This window comes from Phocoena phocoena, chromosome 4 (genome assembly GCF_963924675.1).
Source record: "Phocoena phocoena chromosome 4, mPhoPho1.1, whole genome shotgun sequence".
Classification (NCBI taxonomy): domain Eukaryota; kingdom Metazoa; phylum Chordata; class Mammalia; order Artiodactyla; family Phocoenidae; genus Phocoena; species Phocoena phocoena.
The window spans coordinates 8,267,250-8,290,089 of record NC_089222.1 but is presented as its reverse complement, the minus strand read 5'-3'; the positions used below and the strand labels follow the sequence as shown (position 1 = coordinate 8,290,089).

At 38.2% G+C, this 22,840-nt stretch overlaps 1 protein-coding gene across 1 annotated transcript; it reads right to left on the bottom strand.

Moving 5' to 3' along the window:
- Positions 1–701: 701 nt before the first annotated feature.
- On the bottom strand, positions 702–21,942 carry PP2D1 (protein phosphatase 2C like domain containing 1). Its single transcript, XM_065876681.1, is given in 4 exon segments — positions 702–1,510; positions 16,035–16,969; positions 16,971–17,078; positions 21,803–21,942. Coding segments are annotated over 4 exon segments (1,992 nt in total).
- Positions 21,943–22,840: the final 898 nt, after the last annotated feature.

The following is a 22,840-nucleotide window of genomic DNA, read 5'->3' as shown; positions in this document are numbered from 1 at the left end:
ATAGAAATAGTCAATGCACTAACAATTATGTACATTCAAACTTGATTATTTCAAATTCGATCTTCAGCTGTACTGTAAATAGGGTACTGCATTGTAGTCTCCATATATGTTTATTACTTTTCTGTAATATTTAAGAGTTGCTTAAAAGTATACAAAATGTACAGTTACTAAAACAGCTAATTTTTTCCTTCTCTCCCCCTTTGAAAGGAAGGGGCTTGAATTGTTCCTACCTGGCTAGAACCATAATAAACAATGTACCAGTAATTTGTAACATAAGTATTGGATATGTTAGTAACAATCTTGCAGCCTTGTTTTCCAAAGTTCATTTTATTTTGATCAGTTCAGTATATTGCACTAATTGTTTTAGGTATTTTCATTATATGAAATCTACCATGTGTCAGAGATGATTTAATCTATTTAAATGTTGAACTGCTAGCAGAACTTGTACATTTACAGTAATTCAAAATTAGTAAGGAAAACAGTTCACCAGTGTTTAGTTTTATATTGAGGTGCTCAGGTTGGAATAAAGTGGTACAAAAAGCAGGTACTGGTTTTTCTCTTTTTTGGCATGAAACGGTGAACATATATAAATGGTACTGTATAACCCACAATCTGCTTTTATATTTCCTTTACTACATTCTTAAAAATGATTTGTGTGGTGTTGATGTTATCCTAGCATCTGGTTCACTGAAGAATTGTCTTCATGTTTTTGCTCTCTGGAGATACTCGCTTCCATTGAAAAGTGTGACCATGACTGTAATGTTGTCTCTGGAGCCAGCCGCCAAAGCAGCACTTACAAGTTCACGGCTGATATACTCAGCAGCACCTCCATAGAAACTCTTAGTGCATGATCCTTTCTCTTTTTCACTTGAGTCTTTTGGCACACCATCTACACTGGTTGGTCCATCAGTTTCTTTCTCACTGCAAGGATCACGCTTAGTCATTTTTGGTGGAAATGTTCCTATATTTTTAAGGTTACGAATAGAATATTTTGAATCTGACAAATGTTCTCTTGAATTTATAGTTGACACACGTTCTTCAGATTTGCACTGAAACACTATGTGGATGTTAGTTTCTGGTTTAGATGTGTTTTGTTCATCGATTGGGAAAAGCAGAGACCCTTTGGATGGTGACAATTTGTTTCCTGTGATAGAACACTGTGCTTCTTTATATACTTGAAAAGCTGTCATTGTCAGTGCAGTGACTTCCTTTGTATCCAGAACTTCCCAGAGTCCATTAGTAGCTAAGATAAGGAATTGACATAAGTCATCTATAGGCACAGAAATAGTTTGAGGTGCTGGGATAATGAATTTTTTCAGTTTGAGATTTCCATGAAATCCAAGTCCTCGTGTGGTTTTTGTTTGCCCTTGTAGGAGCCCGTATGGTTCATGTGAACTAATTATTGCTCCATTCTGAAGTACTCTTCTTCTTTCATCTGTGTTTCGTGTAGTGTGTTCTTTGGTTAGGCAGAAGCCTTTCCCATTTCTGCATAAGACTGCTTGCACATTACCTAAAAGATTATTTTTAAAAATTGATCCTCGAGATTTATAACCATTTATATCAAAGCATGCTGTTAACTTCATAAATAGAAATCAGGCCGCTCAAAAATATTTTTAAAATATATGTAGTATTGATATCATTATTAGAAGATTTACAGTAATTCAGATTTCAAATGGGGGGGCTAATTTATTCCTCATTTTTAAGCAATTTAGTGTTTAAAATACTGAATTTAGTACTAAAATAACTACAGATAATGAAAAATAAGTAATTTTTTTATGAAGCAGCTTCTGAGTGTTACATATTTGTAGAATCAAGAATTGAACTTTTTTATAACCAACATATATTCCATAGAGCAGACATTTTAAAAATGTTTTAATAAATGCCTTTTCAATTAAAAGTACAAACTTTGATTTTTTTCTAAGAGTGCAGTTAGGTAAATTTTTAACTGGTCAAAGTTAAAACCTGAATATATTATAGGTATGGGTGATTAAAAAATTAGAAAGCCACTGTTAATGTCCATCTTATTAGGTTTGTTATGTGTGTTAAAAAGAAATTGTCAGCCTCGTGAAGAAAAATACGTGTTATTAATGTATTAAATGGTTAATAGCTAACCAACATTAAACCCTTTGATTGAAAACTGAGGTATTAAAAATCTGATTGTAGTTTGTTCATGATTCAGATGAACCTATGATGTGTGCTTTATTAAAATCTTAAGAAAATCTTAACATAATGCTCTGAACAGATTGAAGGATGGTTGTATTACCAAAATTTTCTTTGCTATATGAAAAAGGACTCAGAATCCTTTAGTTTGTTAGGAAAAATTGACTTTCCCAAGTTTTTAGGAACATAATTGTATATTTATAACACCTATGAGAGTTAATATTGCTGGAATCATAGGCAAAATTTACGTTAGAATATTCTGATTTCAAACATGGCACTGTACCTGGAATCAGAATTTTGTTGTTGCAGGTCTTCATTTCTAATCCCCTAACGTTTTAGGTAAAGGGATTTAGGTTTCAGAAGGTAAGGTTCACACACCTAATATGTTGGACAGAGCCTGAGCTGGTGAAGCATTAGTGTCAGGCATAGAGTCAGCCTGTTGGCTCATTTACATAATGGCAATTGTTAATATCTGAGTTATTGGATGGGACCAAAAGATGACTGTGTGGAAAATATTTTGGAAACCTGATAGCTGTATATATGATAGTCCTCAAAACTGAATGACCTCTTATTTGCGGTTTGGTTATTAATATATTCTGTTAACTTTTTTGCTGGTCACTCTGTTTACACTCTGCAGAAGAGAAATCAGTAAAATAATTCTTGACTTCTGCTGAGTTTTAAATTATTGTACCAGCAAAGCAGCATGGGTTGGTATTGAACATGCCAACTGGGTAGACTGAATTGTTCTCTTAGGAGAACATATGGTTCAGTTCCTCTTTTAAATTAGAAAATTTCTTTGTTTGTGTACCTACACATATAAATAGTGCGACCATAGCTCTGGAAACACAGGGGCTCAGAATAGTCAATCCACTGACTTCTAAATGTTTTATTTGCATGTAGCAAGCCAAAGCTCACTCAGCAAAAAGAAAAAGCATTGTGTTTCTTCTGTGTGATTTGAAAAGCATTTAATGTGATTATGTAGTTACAGTGGAAGGGTAATACGTTGGTATTTTGATTTTAGTTGCCTCTGCAGAGAGCTTGGTAAACATCTTAGGTACTACTGTTTGCCTTTTTTTTTTTAATTGCTGTGCTACAGAGTAGGAAATGCCATTTTCATTGATTTTATTATTGTGAACATCCCCTAAGCTCAGCACAATAAAATTTTCTAGAAAATGAGGACAGTAAGTAATGGCTGCAGGTTTTGCCCTGCCATTGACTTGCTATCTGATTTGAGTTATTTAATTACTTGGACAGTTGATTCATCCTGATAAATGGTGCCTTCTGACTAACTCACATCCTTAACCTTTGTGAATTTGCATGAAGGAAGAAGAAAATGAAGGGGAAGTACCCAGTGTTTCTCAACTATTCGTGCATAGCTCAGGAAATAGAGGATGATACGAGGCCCTGGAAGAGTATCAATGGAATAGAAATGGGGAAAAAGTGGATATGCAGAGTTAATAGTTGTATTTCCTGGACCTCGGGTTGCATGTGCTGTCAGCTGCAATCGGGGTTGTTGAAAGTGGTTGTCTGCATTAAGCTGAAAGCTAGAATAGAATGATGAACAAAGAGCTTCAAGGAAGATCGGAAATTGGAGGGAGATTTAAAAATAACACTGTATATCCATGTGTCTTGGAGAACTGAAGGAAGAGAGAGGAGCAAGACATGACAGTTTGAGAGATTGGCTTTAAAGAAGGGGTCCTATAATATCTGTTTGGAGGAAATGAGAATAAGCAGTGAACTGTGATGAAGAAGACCTTTACACAAAAACATAATGAATCTGAGCATAAATGAGTATTCAAATTCCTAGACATAAAGTTACCAGCTTTCAGTAGTTGGAGAGATGGTGCTGTTCGGAAAAATGTTATCAAACAAAAGTGGAACCTGCAACTAACAACATTGTAAATCAGCTGTACTCCAATTAAAAAAAAAAAAAGGAACAGTGTTACTGGAAGGGCAACATGTTTAAGGACATTAATGGGAACTAAAATGAACTGCTTTGAGATGATATTTAAGCCTTTTTAAGATGACACGTATGGGGTCTTCCCTGGTGGCGCAGTGGTTAAGAATCCGCCTGCCAATGTAGGGGACATGAGTTCGAGCCCTGCGCCAGGAAGATCCCACATGCTGAGGAGCAACTAAGCCTGTGCGCCACAACTACCGAGCCTGCTCTAGAGCCCACGAGCCACAACTACTGAAGCCCGCATACCTGGAGCCAGTGCTCCACAACAAGAGAAGCCACCGCAATTAGAAGCCTGCACACTGCCACAAATAGCCCCCACTCGCCGCAACTAGAGAAAGCCTGTGCGCAGCAACAAAGACCCAACTCAGCAATAAAATAAATAATAAAATAGATGACACGTATAGTCAGGCAAAGTGTTCCTTATGCAGAAGGCAATGACATAACTGCCTTCTGCAATTGCTGGGTTGTCTCTAGTTTGTGAAAAGGAGTGTCCCCGTCAACTTCAGAATGACCTCTAGAATCAATCCCAAACGGAATTCTAGATCTGAATGAGCAAGATCTTTTTTTTTTTTTTTTCCAGATGGGGCCATGAAGGTCATTTAAACGGAAGTTTTAGGAAAGGACTGGAGGAAAGAGTAAGAGAAATGTTACATGGTGATGAGAAAAGGAAACATCCCTAAGGTGCACGAGTGCCCTGGATAAAAAGATGGCTTGGCTTAGAAGCAGCAGCATGGGGAAGAGGAAAGTCTTGAGAGCTTGCTACTTGGTACTTCAATCCCAGTTTTGTCTGTGTGACTTTCATTAAGTCACTTTATTTCCATAACAATTTACCACCTGCAGTATTTTTTGTCGAGTTTAAGAAGGTAATTTAATAAGTAGACGCTTGACAAAGGTTATTTTCCTTTCTGTTCCATGAAGGGGAAAAGCAGCTGAAGAGAGTATCCAAAAGAGATTGAGATGAAGCTATGAATGTTTCATTTCAGACCCATTTAAAAAAACACTATAAGAAAATCCTTAAAAAGAGTTATAGGCTTAAGGGAGTAGGGAGCAAGAACTTGGAACTTGCGAAATGAGGAAATAGTTATTGGAGAAAGAAAAGGGAGCAGTTGAAAAGCAGCATAAACAGGAAATTTAAACCCTAGTGAAGTATCCCTAAAATGGAAGCATAGTAGAAACACCTGTAGATGAGGTTAGGAAAACAACTTACATCCAGTTTTTTTCAGGATTCTAATTTTGGCAAAAGGCTGAAATTGTAAGCATGGGTGCCATGTATTGACTCTTCCTACTGGTGATTAGCATGAGAGCCTTATTGATGTGGAGCTAGTTTTCACTGTATGTTCAAAAGATTCCTTTGATTGTTTTGTAAGATGTGTGAGCATGAAACTCAAGTTCACCATTTTCCAACTGGAGCCTAACAGTACTTCACACATCAGTCTCAACTATCTGTCAAATATTTGTTGATTATATTCTCAGAATCCAGTTTGTATATATGTGAGTCCACATATATACAAACCAACATACCCCAAAAAAGGGAGATGAGGAAGGAAAAGTCTATAAAAGGTCAGTGTTGTTTAAGAATATGTATATGTGTGTGTGTGTATATATATATATATATATATTTTTTTTTTTTTTTTTTTTTTTTCCCCTGCTTAAGGTGATTCTGGAGTTGAATTCGGTTTTAGGGGGAAAAGATGGGGCTGGAAGTAATTTTAAAAGCAACTTATTTAACCACTAAGGACAATCACATCTAGATAGGAAAATCACAACAAATTAAAAGATCTGCGTACACAGCATCAGTTGTGAATGAGGAAGGTGAAGACACATAAGAATGAAGGGACACCTTAGAAGCAGGAAGCTGCTGGTGTTCATTTGAAGTAATGAGACTTTAAAGGACATGGGTTCTGGCTCACTAATGATATAACCATATATAAGGCTTTGGTGAGCCTCAAGCTTCTACTAAAATGGGATTATTCTTACCTCACAGGTTGTGAGGATTAGATAAAGGAGTCATTGTTAACCTTAAGAAGAGAAAAGAAAGGGGGCTTGAGGAACAAATAAAGAATTGTGAGTAATAGGGAAGTAGTGGGTAAAGTCATGCCTTGGCCTCTGGAGCTAGAGTGAGCTCACAGGACAGAGAACAAGGACACTAGGAAAAAAAGGTAGTTTCTGGGGCCTCATTAAAAGAAGGTATTAACAAATATGTATAATCTAGACATAAAGATACTGCAATAGCAGATACACTAAAACACTCAAATATTACAAAGGAGCAGTAATGTGCCAGTGTGGGTCTTGGATTGACTCCCACTGAGAATAGGAAAATATCCTGGATAATGTATATACTTTTAAGTCATGTACATTGTTGAGCTAGTAAGAAAGTAAAGAATTCTCCCATCAAAAGAATAATGGCTGAATCCCAGAGTATGCCAAGAGCAAAAGCCAGTTTTTACCTGAGAGCATTTATTGAGCTGAATAACTGAGCTTAGACTTTTCACGGGGTTATGGAACAGGAAACAAAACCTAGGGCTTGTTCAAGGTGGGGAAAACTAGTGGTTCTCCCCAACAAAGCTAGGAGCCCAAAGAACCACGCCCTCACTGCAACATTGAACCAAAAATAAATATATGCCTCTCACCCACCACGCAGACTGCCAGAATAATGGACTATTTCAAACTGATGCTGAACAGTGGAGGAAAGAAATATGGCCTTGCAAACACCTTGATTTTGGTCAACTAGCCTCCAGAACTGTGAGAATGGATTTTCGTTGTTTTAAGCTGCCAAGTTTCGGCTAATTTGTTATGGCAGCCCTAAGAAACTAAAAACAGCAAGCATGCAAATAAGCAGGGAAATACTACCCATAATACAATGAAAAATCAATTGAAACCAGCCCAGAACTGATGCAGATGTTGGAATTAGTAGGCAAGAACTCTCAATGTTATAAGTGCATTGCCTGTGTTCAAAAAGTTAAATTCAGACATGGAAGATAATTTTAAAAATCAAACTTCTGAAGATGAAAATACAAAATTTAAAATGAACAGTACACTGGATGTGATTAACAGCAGGTTCAATATTGCAGAAGAAAAGATTAGATATTGCAGAGTAAGGATCTCTGAAAATCTACTCCTCAGGAAAAGGAATGAGAACACTGACAAGAATTGTTAAAGTCAACTTTTCTAAAATGCTGGAAATTAACCAAAGGCTTGCAAAAATCTGAGAAACATTGAAGAGAAACAAAGTAGGTAAAACCAAGTGGTCATGTCCTTGTAACTTGGCCTACTTCCAACCACTTGTCTTCAGCTCTGCAGTAGCCTTGAAAACCAAACGTTTTATAGTGATGCTAGCTCTGCAATCAACAGTCTAGCAGCCTCTGCAGGAGAAAGGATGGCTTTAGACCTCCCTAAAATTATCTATCCCCGGAGAATTGTCTTTATGTGAACTATCTTGCAAGTCCCTGAGGAAAGCTCCATTCTCAAATCTTGTCATCATTTGACTTGACTCAGAGCTTACTCCATGCAAATAACTCATCCTCAGTGTGTTTGCCAAAACCAATCAGCAGCAATTGTTTAAAATCACACTTGCCTGAGGCAGTGAAAGCATCTGGGGATGACAAGAGGATCAAAGCATCCTAAGAGACTACTGCAAAAAATATAAGAAAGAGCTGAAGAATGAGAACTTATAGAGGGTTTTGAAAAGCTCAAACATACTCTTGGGGAAACAGAAAAGCATGCACATGTGCAGGCTGTATACATGCCCAGGACCTGAACAAGCCTTAATTTCTCACCTGTGACTAATCTTTTTTTTTTTTTTTTTTTTTTTTGCGGTACGCGGGCCTCTCACCGCTGTGGCCTCTCCCGCCGCGGAGCACAGGCTACGGACGCGCAGGCCCAGCGGCCACGGCCCACGGGCCCAGCCGCTCCGCGGCACGCGGGATCCTCCCGGACCGGGGCACGAACCCGCATCCCCTGCATCGGCAGGCGGACTCCCAACCACCGCGCCACCAGGGAAGCCCTGTGACTAATCTTGATGATTAACACAAGTAGGAAGTAAAAGCATAGGCAGAATTTTAAACTGCCTGCCATGTTTTACAAGACAAGCCTCAAAAAAGTCAGAGCCTCAGCAAAGACTGGAAGACATGCTATTAGTAGTAGGTATATAAGGAAATCTCCATCTAGTCCTTAGCTGAACACTAAGATAACCAAGCACAGGCTTTTTGTCTGCACATGACAGAATATAGACTCTACAGAATTAGTTCATAAAAGTCACAAAACAGTAGCAACAACAAACCCTGGAGAGGGAGGGCATCTATATTATTTTAAATGTCCAGTTTTCAACAAAAAAAGAGTAATGAGAGAGTAATGAAACAGTAATGAAAGCATAGCCAATATACAGGAAAGAAAGTCAATAGAAGCTGTCCGTGAGGAAGTCTAGGCATTAGAATTAACTGCATGAAAAATGTTTTAAAATTTATCAATAGGGCTTCCCTGGTGGTGCAGTGGTTGGGAGTCCACCTGCTGATGCAGGGAACACGGGTTTGTGCCCCGGTCCAGGAAGATCCCACATGCCACAGAGCGGCTGGGCCCATGAGCCATGGCCACTGAGCCTGCACGTCCGGAGCCTGTGCTCCGCAATGGGAGAGGCCACAACAGTGAGAGGCCCGTGTACCGCAAAAAAAAAAAAAAGCAAAACTATCCTTTTAAAAATGAAAAAATTAACACATTCCCAGTTTAAAAAGACTGAGAGAATTCATCATTAGTAGACTTTCCATACAAGAAATGCTAAAGGGAGTCTTTCAGGCAAAAGTGAAAACACTAGATTGTAACTCAAACCCACACAAAAAAAGAAAGGTAACTACAGTTGTCTTTCAGTATCTGGGGAGCACTGTTCAGGACACAACAGATCTGTGGTTATTCAAGTCCAATAGACAGCCCTCCATATCTGCAGTTCCATATTCACAGATTCAGTCAACCATGGATTCTGTAATAGTGTGTTTACTATTGAAAACATTCAGCATATAAGGGGACCCACACAGTTCAAACTCATGTTGTTCAGGAGTCAACTGTATATAGGTAAATATAAAACAGTAAAAAATGTATTTTATTTTTAACACTTTTATTTTCCTGTCTTATTTAGAAGAAAGCTACATAAAACAATAATATAAAACTTTATAGGCTTGTAATGTGTAAAGATGTAATTCTATAAAGTAAAAAGAAGGCTGCAGGAAATAGAGCTATAGTGGAGCAAAGATGCCATATATATCTTGAAGTTAAGTTGGCATTAATGCAAGCCAAATTGTTTTTAAGTTAAGATTTTATTAAATCCTCAGAATAGCCACTAAAAATATATATTTTAAAAATATATATAGTAAGAGGGGGCTTCCCTGGTGGCACAGTGGTTGAGAGTCTGCCTGCCAATGCAGGGGACGCGGGTTCGTGCCCCAGTCCGGGAAGATCCTACATGCCGCAGAGCAGCTGGGCCCCGTGAGCCATGGCCGCTGAGCCTGTGCGTCCAGAGCCTGTGCTCCACAACCGGAGAGGCCACGGCAGTGAGAGGCCCGCATACCGCAAAAAAAAAAAAAAAAAAAAAAAAATATATATATATATATATATAGTAAAAGAAATACAGGAATTAAAATGATGTACTAGAAACTATCTAATACAAAATAATACTCATCAAGAAAAAGAGGGAGAGGACTCCAATCAGTAAAATTAGAAAAGGAAAAAGAATTTACAACAGACACCTCAGAAATACAAAGCATCCTAAGAGATTACTACAAGCAACTCTATGCCAATAAAATGGACAACCTGGAAGAAATGGACAAATTCTTAGAAAGGTATAACTTCCCAAGACTGAACCAGAAAGAAATAGAAAACATGAAGAGACCAATCACAAGTAATGAAATTGAAACTGTGATTAAAAACCTTCCAACAAACAAAAGTCCAGGACCAGATGGCTTCACAGGTGAATTCTATCAAACATTTAGAGAAGAGCTAACACCTATCCTCAAACTCTTCCAAAATATAGCAGAGGGAGGAACACTCCCAAACTCATTCTAAGAGGCCGCCATCACCCTGATAGCAAAACCAGACAAAGACACTACAAAAAAAGAAAATTACAGACCAATATCACTGATGAATACAGATGCAAAAATCCTCAACAAACTACTAGCAAACAGAATCCAACAACACATTAAAAGGATCATACAACATGGTCAAGTGAGATTTATCCCAGGGATGCAAGGATTCTTCAATATACACAAATCAATCAATGTGATACACCGTATTAACAAATTGAAGAAGAAAAACCATATGATCATCTCAATAGATGCAGAAAAAGCTTTTGACAAAATTCAACACCCATTTATGATAAAAACTCTCCAGAAAGTGGGCATAGAGGGAACCTACCTTAACATAATAAAGGCCATATATGACAGACCCACAGCAAACATCATTCTCAATGGTGAAAAACTGAAAGCATTTCCTCTAAGATCAGGAACAAGACAAGGATGTCCACTCTCACCATTATTATTCAACATAGTTTTGGAAGTCCTTAGCCACGGCAATCAGAGAATAAAAAGAAATAAGAGGAATACAAGTATGAAAAGAAGAAGTAAAACTGTCACTGTTTGCAGATGACATGATACTATACATAGAGAATCCTAAAAATGCCACCAGAAAACTACTAGAACTAATCAATGAATTTGGTAAAGTTGCAAGATACAAAATTAATGCACAGAAATATCTTGCATTCCTATACTCTAATGATGAAAAATCAGAAAGAGAAATTAAGGAAACACTCACATTTACCATTGCAACAGAAAGAATAAACCTACCTAGGGAGACAAGAGGAATAAACCTACCTAGGGAGACAAAAGACCTGTATGCAGAAAACTATAAGACACTGATGAAAGTAACTAAAGATGATACCAAGAGATGGAGAGATATACCATGTTCTTAGATTGGAAGAATCAATATTGTGAAAATGACTATACTATCCAAAGCAATCTACAGATTCAATGTGATCCCTATCAAATTGCCAATGGTAATTTTTATGGAACTAGAACAAAAAATCTTAAAATTTGTATGGAGACACAAAAGACCCCGAATAGCCAAAGCAGTCTTGAGGGAAAAAAAAACGGAGCTGGAGGAACCAGACTCCCTAACTTCAGACAATACTACAAAGCTACAGTAATCAAGACAACATTGTACTGGCACAAAAACAGAAACATAGGTCAATGGAACAAGATAGAATGCCCAGAGATAAACCCACACACCTATGGTCAACTAATCTATGAAAAAGGAGGCAAGGATATACAATGGAGAAAAGAGAGTCTCTTCAATAAGTGATGCTGGGAAAACTGGACAGCTACATGTAAAAGAATGAAATTAGAACACTCCCTAACACTATACACAAAAATAAATTCAAAATGGATTAGAGACCTAAACGTAAGACCAGACACTATAAGACTCTAAGAGGAAAACATAGGAGGAACAATCTTTGACATAAATCACAGTAAGATTGTTTTTGATCCACCTCCTAGAGTAATGGAAATAAAAACAAAAATAAACAAATGGGACCTAATGAAACCTCAAAGCTTTTGCACAGCAAAGGAAACCATAAAGAAGACGAAAAGACAACCCTCAGAATGGGAGAAAATATTTGCCAATAAATCATTGGACAAAGGATTAATCTCCAAAATATATAAACAGCTCAGGCAGCTCAATATTAAAGAAACAAACAACCCAATCCAAAAATGGGCAGAAGACCTAAATAGACATTTCTCCAAAGAAGACATACAGATGGCCAAGAAGCACATGAAAAGCTGCTCAACATCACTAATTATTAGAGAAATGCAAATCAAAACTACAATGAGGTATCACCTCACACCAATTAGAATGGGCATCATCAGAAAATCTACAAACAACAAATGCTGGAGAGGGTGTGGAGAAAAGGGGACCCTCTTGCACTATTGGTGGGAATGTAAATTGATACAGCCACTATGGAGAACAGTATGGACGTTCCTTAAAAAACTAAAAATAGAATTACCATATGATCCAGCAATCTCACTACTGGGCATATACCCAGAGAAAACCATAATTCAAAAAGAGAAACCATAATTCAAAAAGACACATGCACCCCAGTGTTCATTGCAGCACTATTTACAATAGCCAGGTCATGGAACTAACCTAAGTGCCCATCGACAGATGAATGGATAAAGAAGATGTGTTACATATATACAATGGAATAATACTCAGCCATAAAAAGGAATGAAACTGAGTTATTTGTTGAGATGTGAATGGATCTAGAGACTGTCATACAGAGTGAAGTAATTCAGAAAGAGAAAAACAAATATCATATATTAACGCATTATGTGGAACCTAGAAAAATGGTACAGATGAACTGGTTTGCAGGACAGAAATTGAGACACAGATGTAGAGAACAAACATATGGACACAAAGGGGGGAAAGCGGCGGGGGGTGGGGGGGGTTGGTGTGATGAATTGGGAGCTTGGGATTGACATGTATACACTGATGTGTATAAAATGGATGACTAATAAGAACCTGCTGTATAAAAAAATAAATAAAATTAAACTTTTAAAAAAAGGATGACTAATCTTAGTTGAGGAAAAAAAAGAAAGCAGTAATGGAGGAATAGAAAAACAAAAGATGTATATATAGGAAACAAACAGCAAAATGTCAGACATATATCCTACCATATAATTAATTACCTTAAATGTAAATGAATTAAATACTTGAATCAAAAGGCAACGTTTGGCAGAATGGAAAAACAAACAAACAAACATGGTGGCTGGCTGAATAAAATCCCCAAAGATATCAGAACCTAATCTCTGGAGCCTGTAAATGTTACCTTATATGGCAAAGACTTTGAAGATGTGATTAATGATCCCGAGATGCTTAACACTGGATTGTCTGGGTGGGTTCTAAATTCAACCACAAGAGGGAGATTTGGCTACAGACACAGAAGAAGGAAATGTGCACATGGAGGCACATTTGAGATCAGAGTGATGTGGCCACAACCCAAGGAATACTGGCAGCCAAGCAGAAGGTGGAAGGAGCAGGGAACAAATTCTTTCCCACATCCTCTGGAGGGAGCACTGCCATGAAGACATTGGGCCAGTTATGCTGGTTTAGAACTTCTTGAACTGTAAGAGAATAAATTTCTGTTGTGTGAGCCACCAAATCTATGGTAAATTTGTAACAAATTTTAAATTTGTAACAAACATTTACTGTACAACAGTAAATGAATACAAACAAGATCCAACTATATGTTCTCTAAGAAGACACTTGATTCAAAGATAAAAAGATGGGGAGAAAAGGCTGTATCAGTGAATATACTAAAAATCATTGAGCTGTAGACTTTACCTGGATGAACTGTGTGCTTTGTGAGTTGTGTCTCAACAAAGCTATTAAATATAAAATCATTGGGGAAAAGGATTTAAGGGATCAAATAAGAATCCCATATGTTTATAAGGAACTCGTGTGGTTAATTAGAAGTGTAAAAATTTGTGGTTTATTTGATGTGAAAAAAGTGTAATTGGTTAATTAGAAATGTAAAAATTTGTGGTTTATTTGATATTGTGAAAAAAATGTAATTATGTATGCTGTATCAATATGTTTGAGTTTTAATCCTGTGAGGATTAAGTGAAGTAAAATAAGAGAGCAACAGGAGAAGTGATAAAATGCAATATAAATGAGAAGTACTAAGAACAAAAAGTCAGGAATGTCTGTTTGGAAGGACCTTTTTCCACATGCACAAATTCAACACTTATTCAATGACTGTATCACCACACTAATGTTTCATTATAAAGTGAGGTGGAGTTTTTTTCTTGGTTTTAATTCCAGAGTTGTGATGATACTGGTATTTGACAAATTTTAAACAAGAAAAATGAATTCCCTTGCTATCTTTATAGGTCTTGTTTTATAAAATACAAAACATGCCCTTGATAAATTTGTGTGAACATTTATTTTTTGTAACTCATTTAAATTACTTTCTTTTAGGAGCACTTTTGTATCATAAATCAGGACCTCCCTTTCACAAGTTGGATTTTTTCCCCCTACTTATTTGTTTCTATTAGAATGAAGGATGCCCAAATGAAAACATTTTAACACAGTTATGTATGTAAGCCTGTAAATTAGATCCAAAAAAATGTTTGACCTGGAAATTAGAACCTGCCAAACAACAGTGGGCTTGGAAGTAATGAATCATAGTAAAGTGAACATTTGATGATAGTATCTACTTATTGAGTATCTCGTATATTTTCCTTTAATTTCCCAGGATCCATGATATCAAATGATATTTTCTAATAGAGGTCCAAAGTCCAAGGATATGGGTCAGTTCCCAGATTAGTTTGAAATCTGAAAACTCTCCATCCATGAAGTAGGCCTGCTCTGAAGCACTTTGGAACCTCAGGGTAGGGCCTGAGAAATGGCAAATGCTCCAAGGGAATTGGCATTGCACTTGGCTCCATGGTATTGCTTAATCTGGTGTTCTCATTTTGGGCTCACAACCAGAGTTAGATCAGAAACAGGCCGGCTTCCAGGGACCTTGACATTGTAATGGTCTTGGTGAGTATATCTGGCCCTGGTGTGGGCCAAAGTCCCACTCCCTGAGGCCCAGACTCCTCAGAATCTGGAAGCAACCCCCTTCAGAGGCAGTTTGATTTCCAACTCCAATTTCTATTACCTCTGACACCTTGAACAAATAATTTCACCTCTCCGAGCTTCTATTTTCTCATCTGGACAATTGGGTCAACACCACTTAGAAATGGCGGCAGGGGTTGGGAAGGAGTACAGATGTGGTTTAAGGGTCCAAACTTGCAATGAGCAGTAAATATGTCTTAGAGGTCTAATGCACAATATTGGGAACAGAGAGAACGTATATATTTTAATCATCAAACTTGCTAAGAGACTAGAACTTAATTTTTTCAACCACTATAAAGAAATGATGATTATGTAATGTGATAGAAGTGGTAATTATCACCACAATGGCAATCATGTTACAATATAAAAATGTATCAAATTAACATGTTTTGCTTCTTAAACTTACACAATGTTACATGTCGAATATATATTTTTTAAAACAATACTTAGATATCTTTAGATATCAGAGTTCTTGGAAGACTACATGAGAAATTACTCTGTGCGCAATATTCAGTAAGTGGACACTGTCATTAATAATAATTCTACCAAGGGGTGGTGGAACCCTAGTTAAGCATCTCATGGAAATGAGCATGGAACTCAGGTTAACTTGGCTAAAACTGTTTTACCTCTGGGCTTTCGATTTTGGCAAGCTCCTTAGCTAGAACTTTAGCACAGCATGTCAAAAGAATTGCTTCTTGAAATAAAATTAAAAGAATCCAGCCAAAATTTTTGGAGAAGGAAATACACGCCTATAAAACTGAATCATGAACGATTGTTTTTCCTAAGATGAAATCGATGCAACTTGGCCAGTGAGCACAAGAGTGACCTGTTGCAAATATGTTAGTTACCAGAAAAACTGACCAGTTTAGCAGCTATACTAACAACACTCAAAGAACTTTCCATTCTCCGGAAAAAGGGAAGTGTGGGAAATGTTTTGGTTTCATTCCGATCTGAGCAAATGTAATAGATTTGCTTTGCCTTTATCAATAGCTGTGTTGCTACCCCATTTAGAAAACGTCATGTTTTGGTCACATTATTTCATGTACGTGCCTCCTTGAGACATAATTACAATTCATTTTGTGCCTGCAAATCTACATTTAAACTGTGGTTATTGGTCATTTCTTAAATTGGTCAGTGAAATATCTAGGCACTAGTAAGTCATTAGATAATAGGTCACTAGATAATTCTGGAAGCAAGAGAGGTTTTGCTGCCAGGAATAAAACATGTTAAGGTGTAACCTGGTACCATTCAATATACATACCAGTGTTTGCAATATGTAGCACTCCAGAAATTATTTTCGGCATCCCCTGGAAAGGGACCAAAGAAGCATCAAGGTCATTGGATCTTCTCAAAGACTTCTTAGCTTTGGGACTTTTAATGTTGCCTTCCAATATGCAAGTAACTGCAGAACAGCCGCTCCATCGAGCCCTGGACACTTCTTTCCTTCCAAGACGTAAAAGCCTGTCCATTCTCCAAAATGCTTTTGCAAAGGCTTTGTGTATGTTCTCATACTCACTTTTCAATGCTTTTGTCTTTTTCTTTATGGAGGAGAAGGTGTCTTCTATAGCTCTGTAGTCTTCTCTAAACACTGTGTGAAAGGAATTGATTACTTTTTGCTCTTCAGGGGTCATTTGGTAGGAAGGATCAAGTCTGGAAAGTTGGTGGAGAAGTAAAACTGGGAGTTCCACTGATGTCAAGTCTGCTGCCGAGGCACCGTGATGTCCATCAAACAAACCAAAAAAACACACATTGGGTTTGTTGCCAAAATTATTCACGACAGTGAATCTATCATTCATGTCAGCTCTCCAGGTAGAATTCCTGTCTTCGCAAATGGCTGCTCCTTTAATTAATAGGTGACAGATTTTTTGAGGATATATTGAACTCTTGGGAATGTTATCAATAATCTTATAGTATGCTGGTATTTGTTTCTTGCAAAGGAGCTCAGAAGCATTATTAATGCTCTGTAAGATTTTTTCAGTAAATGCAAAAGATGACAATTGTTTAGCAATGATGGACCGCCTCTGATCAGCAATCTCTGAGAGCCCTGGTTTCTTCCCATCCATCCACTGAAAGCCCAATGTAGCCAGAGCTACATGCTGCTTTTTATGGAGGAATATTCCAGGTAGGTCCGTTTCATGCTTGCATATGGAACAGGGAAATGTGATCATCTCATTGTAGACCTGCACTTCGTGATGGTCTCTTCTTTTTCCTTTTAAAATGCTTTCTTCTCCAGGTAAGTGGGACTCCCTCATCTGAATCATATGTCAGTTTTCTTGTGTACAATTGCCTTGATTTCCAAAACACTCTGCAAACAGGATAAAAGATATTTACATGCCTGGAATGATGCACTGAAAATCTCTTCAAGCAGGCCCCTATCTTTGCAATTTGTTTTGGATCCTTGAGATTTTATATTGGCCTAGAATATTCTTATTCCTCTTTCTGTGATTCCCCCCCAAAACACATAGTAAGTACTTAAGGAATTGGTGATTGGCCTGTGTAGCCCCAAATGGAATTCAGCAAAATCTCCAGAAAGTCAGCTAGACTTCTAAGAACAAATACTCAGCACAATATTTTATCTAGGCAAGTGAAGGTATATCCTTGAGATCTAGGAATGTGATTTCAAATATAAAGCATAATTATTTTTGTATTTGATTTTGTCCTAATAATAAAATAATTTTATTTATATAATATTATATAAAGAAATACAATAATTTTTTTTTTTTTTTTTGAAATACAATAATTTTTAAAAAACGCTTTTGTCCTAATTAAAGAGTTCTCAAGAAAATGAAAGGGAGATGCCAAAACCAAGCAGAATGATGAAAAGAATGGATAGTAAGGACAGAAATTTTTAGGACTGCAAAGGGAAAGAGGTATGGCCTGAGGAAAGAAGAGGAGCTGGATAATAAATTTCCAGAAAGCAGACATCCTTTCTTACACTCCTTCCTATCTGAAGCATCTACAACAGTACTCAGCCTATGAAGCCATTTGTATCCATTTTTATGGGCAATTCCTAGGGCAGGAGATCTTTGAAAGGAGATCTTTGAAAGAGGTATGAGAGACCTGAAAAAAAATGCTTTGGTTACAAAATATTTTAAAACCTGAAAAATCAAAGTTAGTGACTTTAAATATTTATGAAATGTGATATCTTAAAACCAGCTAACTTCCAGATGCAAACTAGTATTATATATATAGGATGGATAAACAACAAGGTCCTACTGTACAGCACAGGGAACTATATTCAGTATCCTGTGATAAACCATAATGGAAAAGAATACGAAAAAGAATATATTCAGTTATATATTGATATAACTGAAGTACTTTGCTGTATAGCAGAAATTAACACAACACTGTAAATCAACTATACTTCAATAAAATAAATTTAAAAAATGAAAACAAACTTATGGTTACCAAAGGGAAAAGGAGGTGGGGGAGGGATAAATGAGGAGTTTGGGATTAACAGATACAAACTACTATATATAAAACAGAGAAACAACAAGGCCCTACTGTATAACACAGGGAACTATATTCAATATCCTGTGATAAACCACAATGGAAAAGAATATTTAAAAAGTATACATATGTATAACTGAATTACTTTGCTGTACAGCAGAAACTTAACATTGTAAATCAACTATACTTCAATTTAATTTTAAAAAATTAGCTAACTTCAACTCAACTCATATATGAATTGTATTCGATATGGGTATATTTAGTCTGCTCCTTTCCTTATGTGTATTTAATTCCCTGATGTGCGCAACTCTATTGGATACAGCTACTCATCCCTACAGTAAAATTTCATTTACAAATTTCCCCTCCATAAACGCTCATTGAACTATTAGCCTAGTAGCAAGCTTTCCTGGCTTTGCCTCACCAACCAATTTTGGTTTCTTTTTTTGTTTTGTTTTTCTATTTTTAACTTTTTCTTTACTCAGTTATCTTAATTAAAACAATATATTTTATTAATGTTGTCTATAAAATGTACAAATATTTGGATTTAGCAGCAGAAAACCACCATAAGAATCTAAAAGAAACTTGTTTCTTTTTTTAATGGAAAAATTTTAAATCACACAGAAATGGAAACATATAATGAGGCCCCATATACCCATCACCAGCTTCAACCATTACCAACATTTTTTCACTCTCGTTTCCACTGTGTCCTCAGCCACGTTATTTCATTTTACTCATTTTTGCTGGAGTATTTTAAAGCAAACCCCCCAGTTCTAGCAATCTCACTCATCGATATTTCAGTATTTAGTCAGCATCCATTCACTTCTTCAATACCTACAACAGGCCAGCTACTGTACAGCTACAGTACAGCTTACGAATAAGGCTGGTGTCTTGCCCTTGAAGCTATGAGGGGAGGAGTCTGTAGTCCCACCCATGTGCTCATACAAAGAACCAGACAGGTCAGATGAAGCCAGGACAGAGCCCCATGACAGGGCTCAACCAGGGGCCCAAACTTCATCTGGCTAGGAATGGCACCATGACACTTGAGAAGCCGACCTAGAAAAACGCTCAGTTGAGAAAGCAGCAAGGGCTCCAAGGCCAAACCAAAGGGATGACCAGCTAGCAGGCAGAAGGATGAAGACGACCCAGCCGAGGAGGTGGACAGGCACACAGAGAAGTAGTGGAAAAAATGGGTACCGGCAAATCTTTTCAGCTCTCTGACCAAAATGTATGTCAAATATTTTAAAATTGCTATTATTTGGTAATATTCATATAAAGGATACAGTTATTCTGAGGCTTGTAGAACTGTTGGGACAATATATAAGGCATACCAATTCTATAGTTAGACCTAGAGTCATCAGATAAAAATAAAGTTATATCAGAATTTTATTTTCCTATATAGAGCCATAATACAACTCTCTCTCACGTGGAGCCATTCTTAGAATGTAATGCATCTTCATATATTCGTTCATTCATTCATTCATTCAACAAACACTTGGATGTCTGCAATTTGCCAGGTACTGGTTTATTTGCTTGGGATAGAGATGCGAACAAAGGCATTTTCTGTAATGAAACTTGTATTCTGATGTGAAAGACAGACAGTAAATAAAGGAAACATGGGGCTTCCCTGGTGGCGCAGTGGTTGAGAGTCCACCTGCCGATGCAGGGGACACGGGTTCATGCCCCAGTCCGGGAGGGTCCCACGTGCCACGGAGCGACTGGGCCCGTGAGCCATGGCCGCTGAGCCTGCGCGTCTGGAGCCTGTGCTCCGCAACGGGAGAGGCCACAACAGTGAGAGGCCCACGTACCACAAAAAATAATAATAATAATTAAAAAAAAAGGAAACATAGAAACACATAATATCAGAGATAAGTACTATCATGAAAAATATAGCAGAATAAAAGGAGAGAGAGAGAGAGAGACAGAAGCCCTTTTTGTATAAGGTAGTCGGAGGAATATACCACTCCTCCACGTACATAGTCTAACAGGAAGCCAAAGTTTCATTTGATGACTGAGAAAGTGGAGGAAAAAGAAAACTGCAGATATAATTGTTCATTGACTACATTTGTTATCCAATACAAATGAAGAAACGTTACCTGAAAGCGCTATTAACTTCCATGTTCCTTTGGGATTGCCACCATCCTTTACCCTCTCTTTACCACCTTTCCCAGCCTCTGTTCCTCCAACCTGGCTAGTGTTGACAGTGGTAGGAGTAGAGGGGTGGGTGATAGTGGTGATGGTGGTGATGCTGGTGGGAGGGTCCCCTGACTTGCTGGTGGACCTCTCTGCTTGGAATGTTTACTACATCACCTGGAACCTCAGTCAGAACTCACTCTATGATTCTGAAGAACTGTGAAGCAATAAGGTCACAAATTGTGTTAAGTAACAAACTTGTCTTTGAAATTTCTGAAATAAGGATCATTCATTGAATAGACTGCCTTATGCCTGCATAATAAGACTTAAAAAATGAAAAGAGTGGGCTTCCCTGGTGGCGCAGTGGTTGAGAGTCCGTCTGCCGATGCAGGGGACACGGGTTCGTGCCCCGGTCCGGGAAGATCCCACATGCCGTGGAGCGGCTGGGCCTGTGAGCCATGGCCACTGAGCCTGCGCCTCCGGAGCCTGTGCTCCGCGACGGGAGAGGCCACAACAGTGAGAGGCCTGTGTACCGCGAAAAGAAAAGAAAAGAAAAGAGTGACTCTCAATTAATGTACAGTTGTCTTCCCACTCAGGGGTAAGGTATCTCAAGCCATCTCTCCAGCACCCCTTCCTACCTGCCCTGGAGAGTCTCGCCATCCCCACTCCCATCCTGCCGCCCCAAGTCACTGCTTGAAAGGTACGGGCTTTTTGCACTGTATTTCTTGAGGCTAACTTTATTCCTGGTCGATATCTTTAGTTCCTAGGTTCTTAATCCACAGCGGCCTTCCACTTTCTCACCCCAGGCCTGTATTAGAACTAGAGTCTTAGAACAGCTTGTTTGCATATTGAAGAAGATTGGACAAGCCCGACTACTTACTGGACATCACCACGAGCACGTATTCCAGTCAACCCCAAATTAACATGTCCAAAATGGAACTCACCACCTTTCCTCCAGAATCATCTCCCACAATTAACTTGGTTAGGCTAGAAAGTATGTTTTCCAGAATCCTTTTCCCTGTGTGGTTCCAGGTTAGACTTGCAAGAAAGGAATTTGGGGGCTATACATCTGAACGCTGCCATGGTTCAATGAGATGATCCCAGATGCAGAGGTGCCTAGCAGGTCCAGCTTGTCCTCGCTCCCTCTACGTTGCCAACAGCAGCCCCAGATCCACCAGCAAGCGGACTCCCAAAGGCAAATACTCCCTCCAGATTCCTCCATCAGCATGCCTTCTGTGGTCCTACTTCAGTGGCTGGATATCCTTGGCTTCTCAGACTGGCTACGGACTCCTCTGGTCCTTCCAGCTTCCTTTCCCAGATGTTCAGTTGCCCGGCTCCTTCCACAAATTGTGTGAGGTCAGATTTCAACAATGAATTCTTTTTTTTTTTTTTTGCCGTGGCGAACGGCACATGGCATCCTAGTTCCCCAACCAGGGATCAAACCCACACCTCCTGTATTGGAAGGGCACAGTCTTAACCACTGGACCTCCAGGGAGGTCCCCCAGAATGAATTCCTTATTCCGTAATTCCTTCACACCACACATGCAGGTGTACTGCCGGATCACTCCCAGCAGCTGCATCACACCCATGCCACGTCAGTGTGGGAAGGTTACTGAGGCAGTTCTTTCAAGCAAGTCCTGAGTCTCCTGTCAGCTCCAGCTCCCGGGCGGGGTCAGGTATCTCTCTTAGGGTGGCTGAGTGTTCATATCTCCACATGCAGCCCTCAGGCCCACTGGTGATTAGGGTTGTAGGAAAACCTCCTTAGAAAAGTGACTTAGGGTCAACTTCTTTCCAGAGAGGCAAAAATAGAGAAAACATATTCCTGAAATACTTTGCAAGGGAGCAGTTGGGTCTATCTCTACATGGATTCTCAGTAGCTTCTTTTCTTCCAAAGTGTATTTGCTGTCTGTTAATTTTGTCTATGAATTGATTAATTATTTTATGTTATTTCTTTTATTGACAAAAACAGGTACTTCTATGTATTTATTAGACACCCAATGACACCTTTTTAAAATATTCAAACAATACAGAAGTATGTAGAGGAAAAGAAGAGATCTTCCTTTCCCCAAAGTTACCACTGCCAAAAATTGGGTGTAAATTGTTCCAGACCGGTTTCTATGTATTTTCATATGTATGTGCATGAAAACATAGACACAGTCTAATTTGAAATTCAGATTTAACTTGCTTACAGTCAGTTGCAGAAATTCTAAATGTACAGCTTGATGAATTTTTATACAGGAATACGCTTGTAGACTCCATTAAGTCTTGTTTTCTGTATCTTAAAAAATAACATGGCAGCATAATCGTAATATTATTCTGTAAATGTTTCCCGTCACTTACTAGTATGGGGTCTAGTACGGGGTGATGATTTTTTAGGTTGATAGTCAGTTCCTAACAACCTACTCCATTTTTTTTTTTTTTTTTTTTTCCATGCTGCATGGCTTGTGGGATCTTAGTTCCCCGACCAGGGATCAAAGCTTGGTCCTT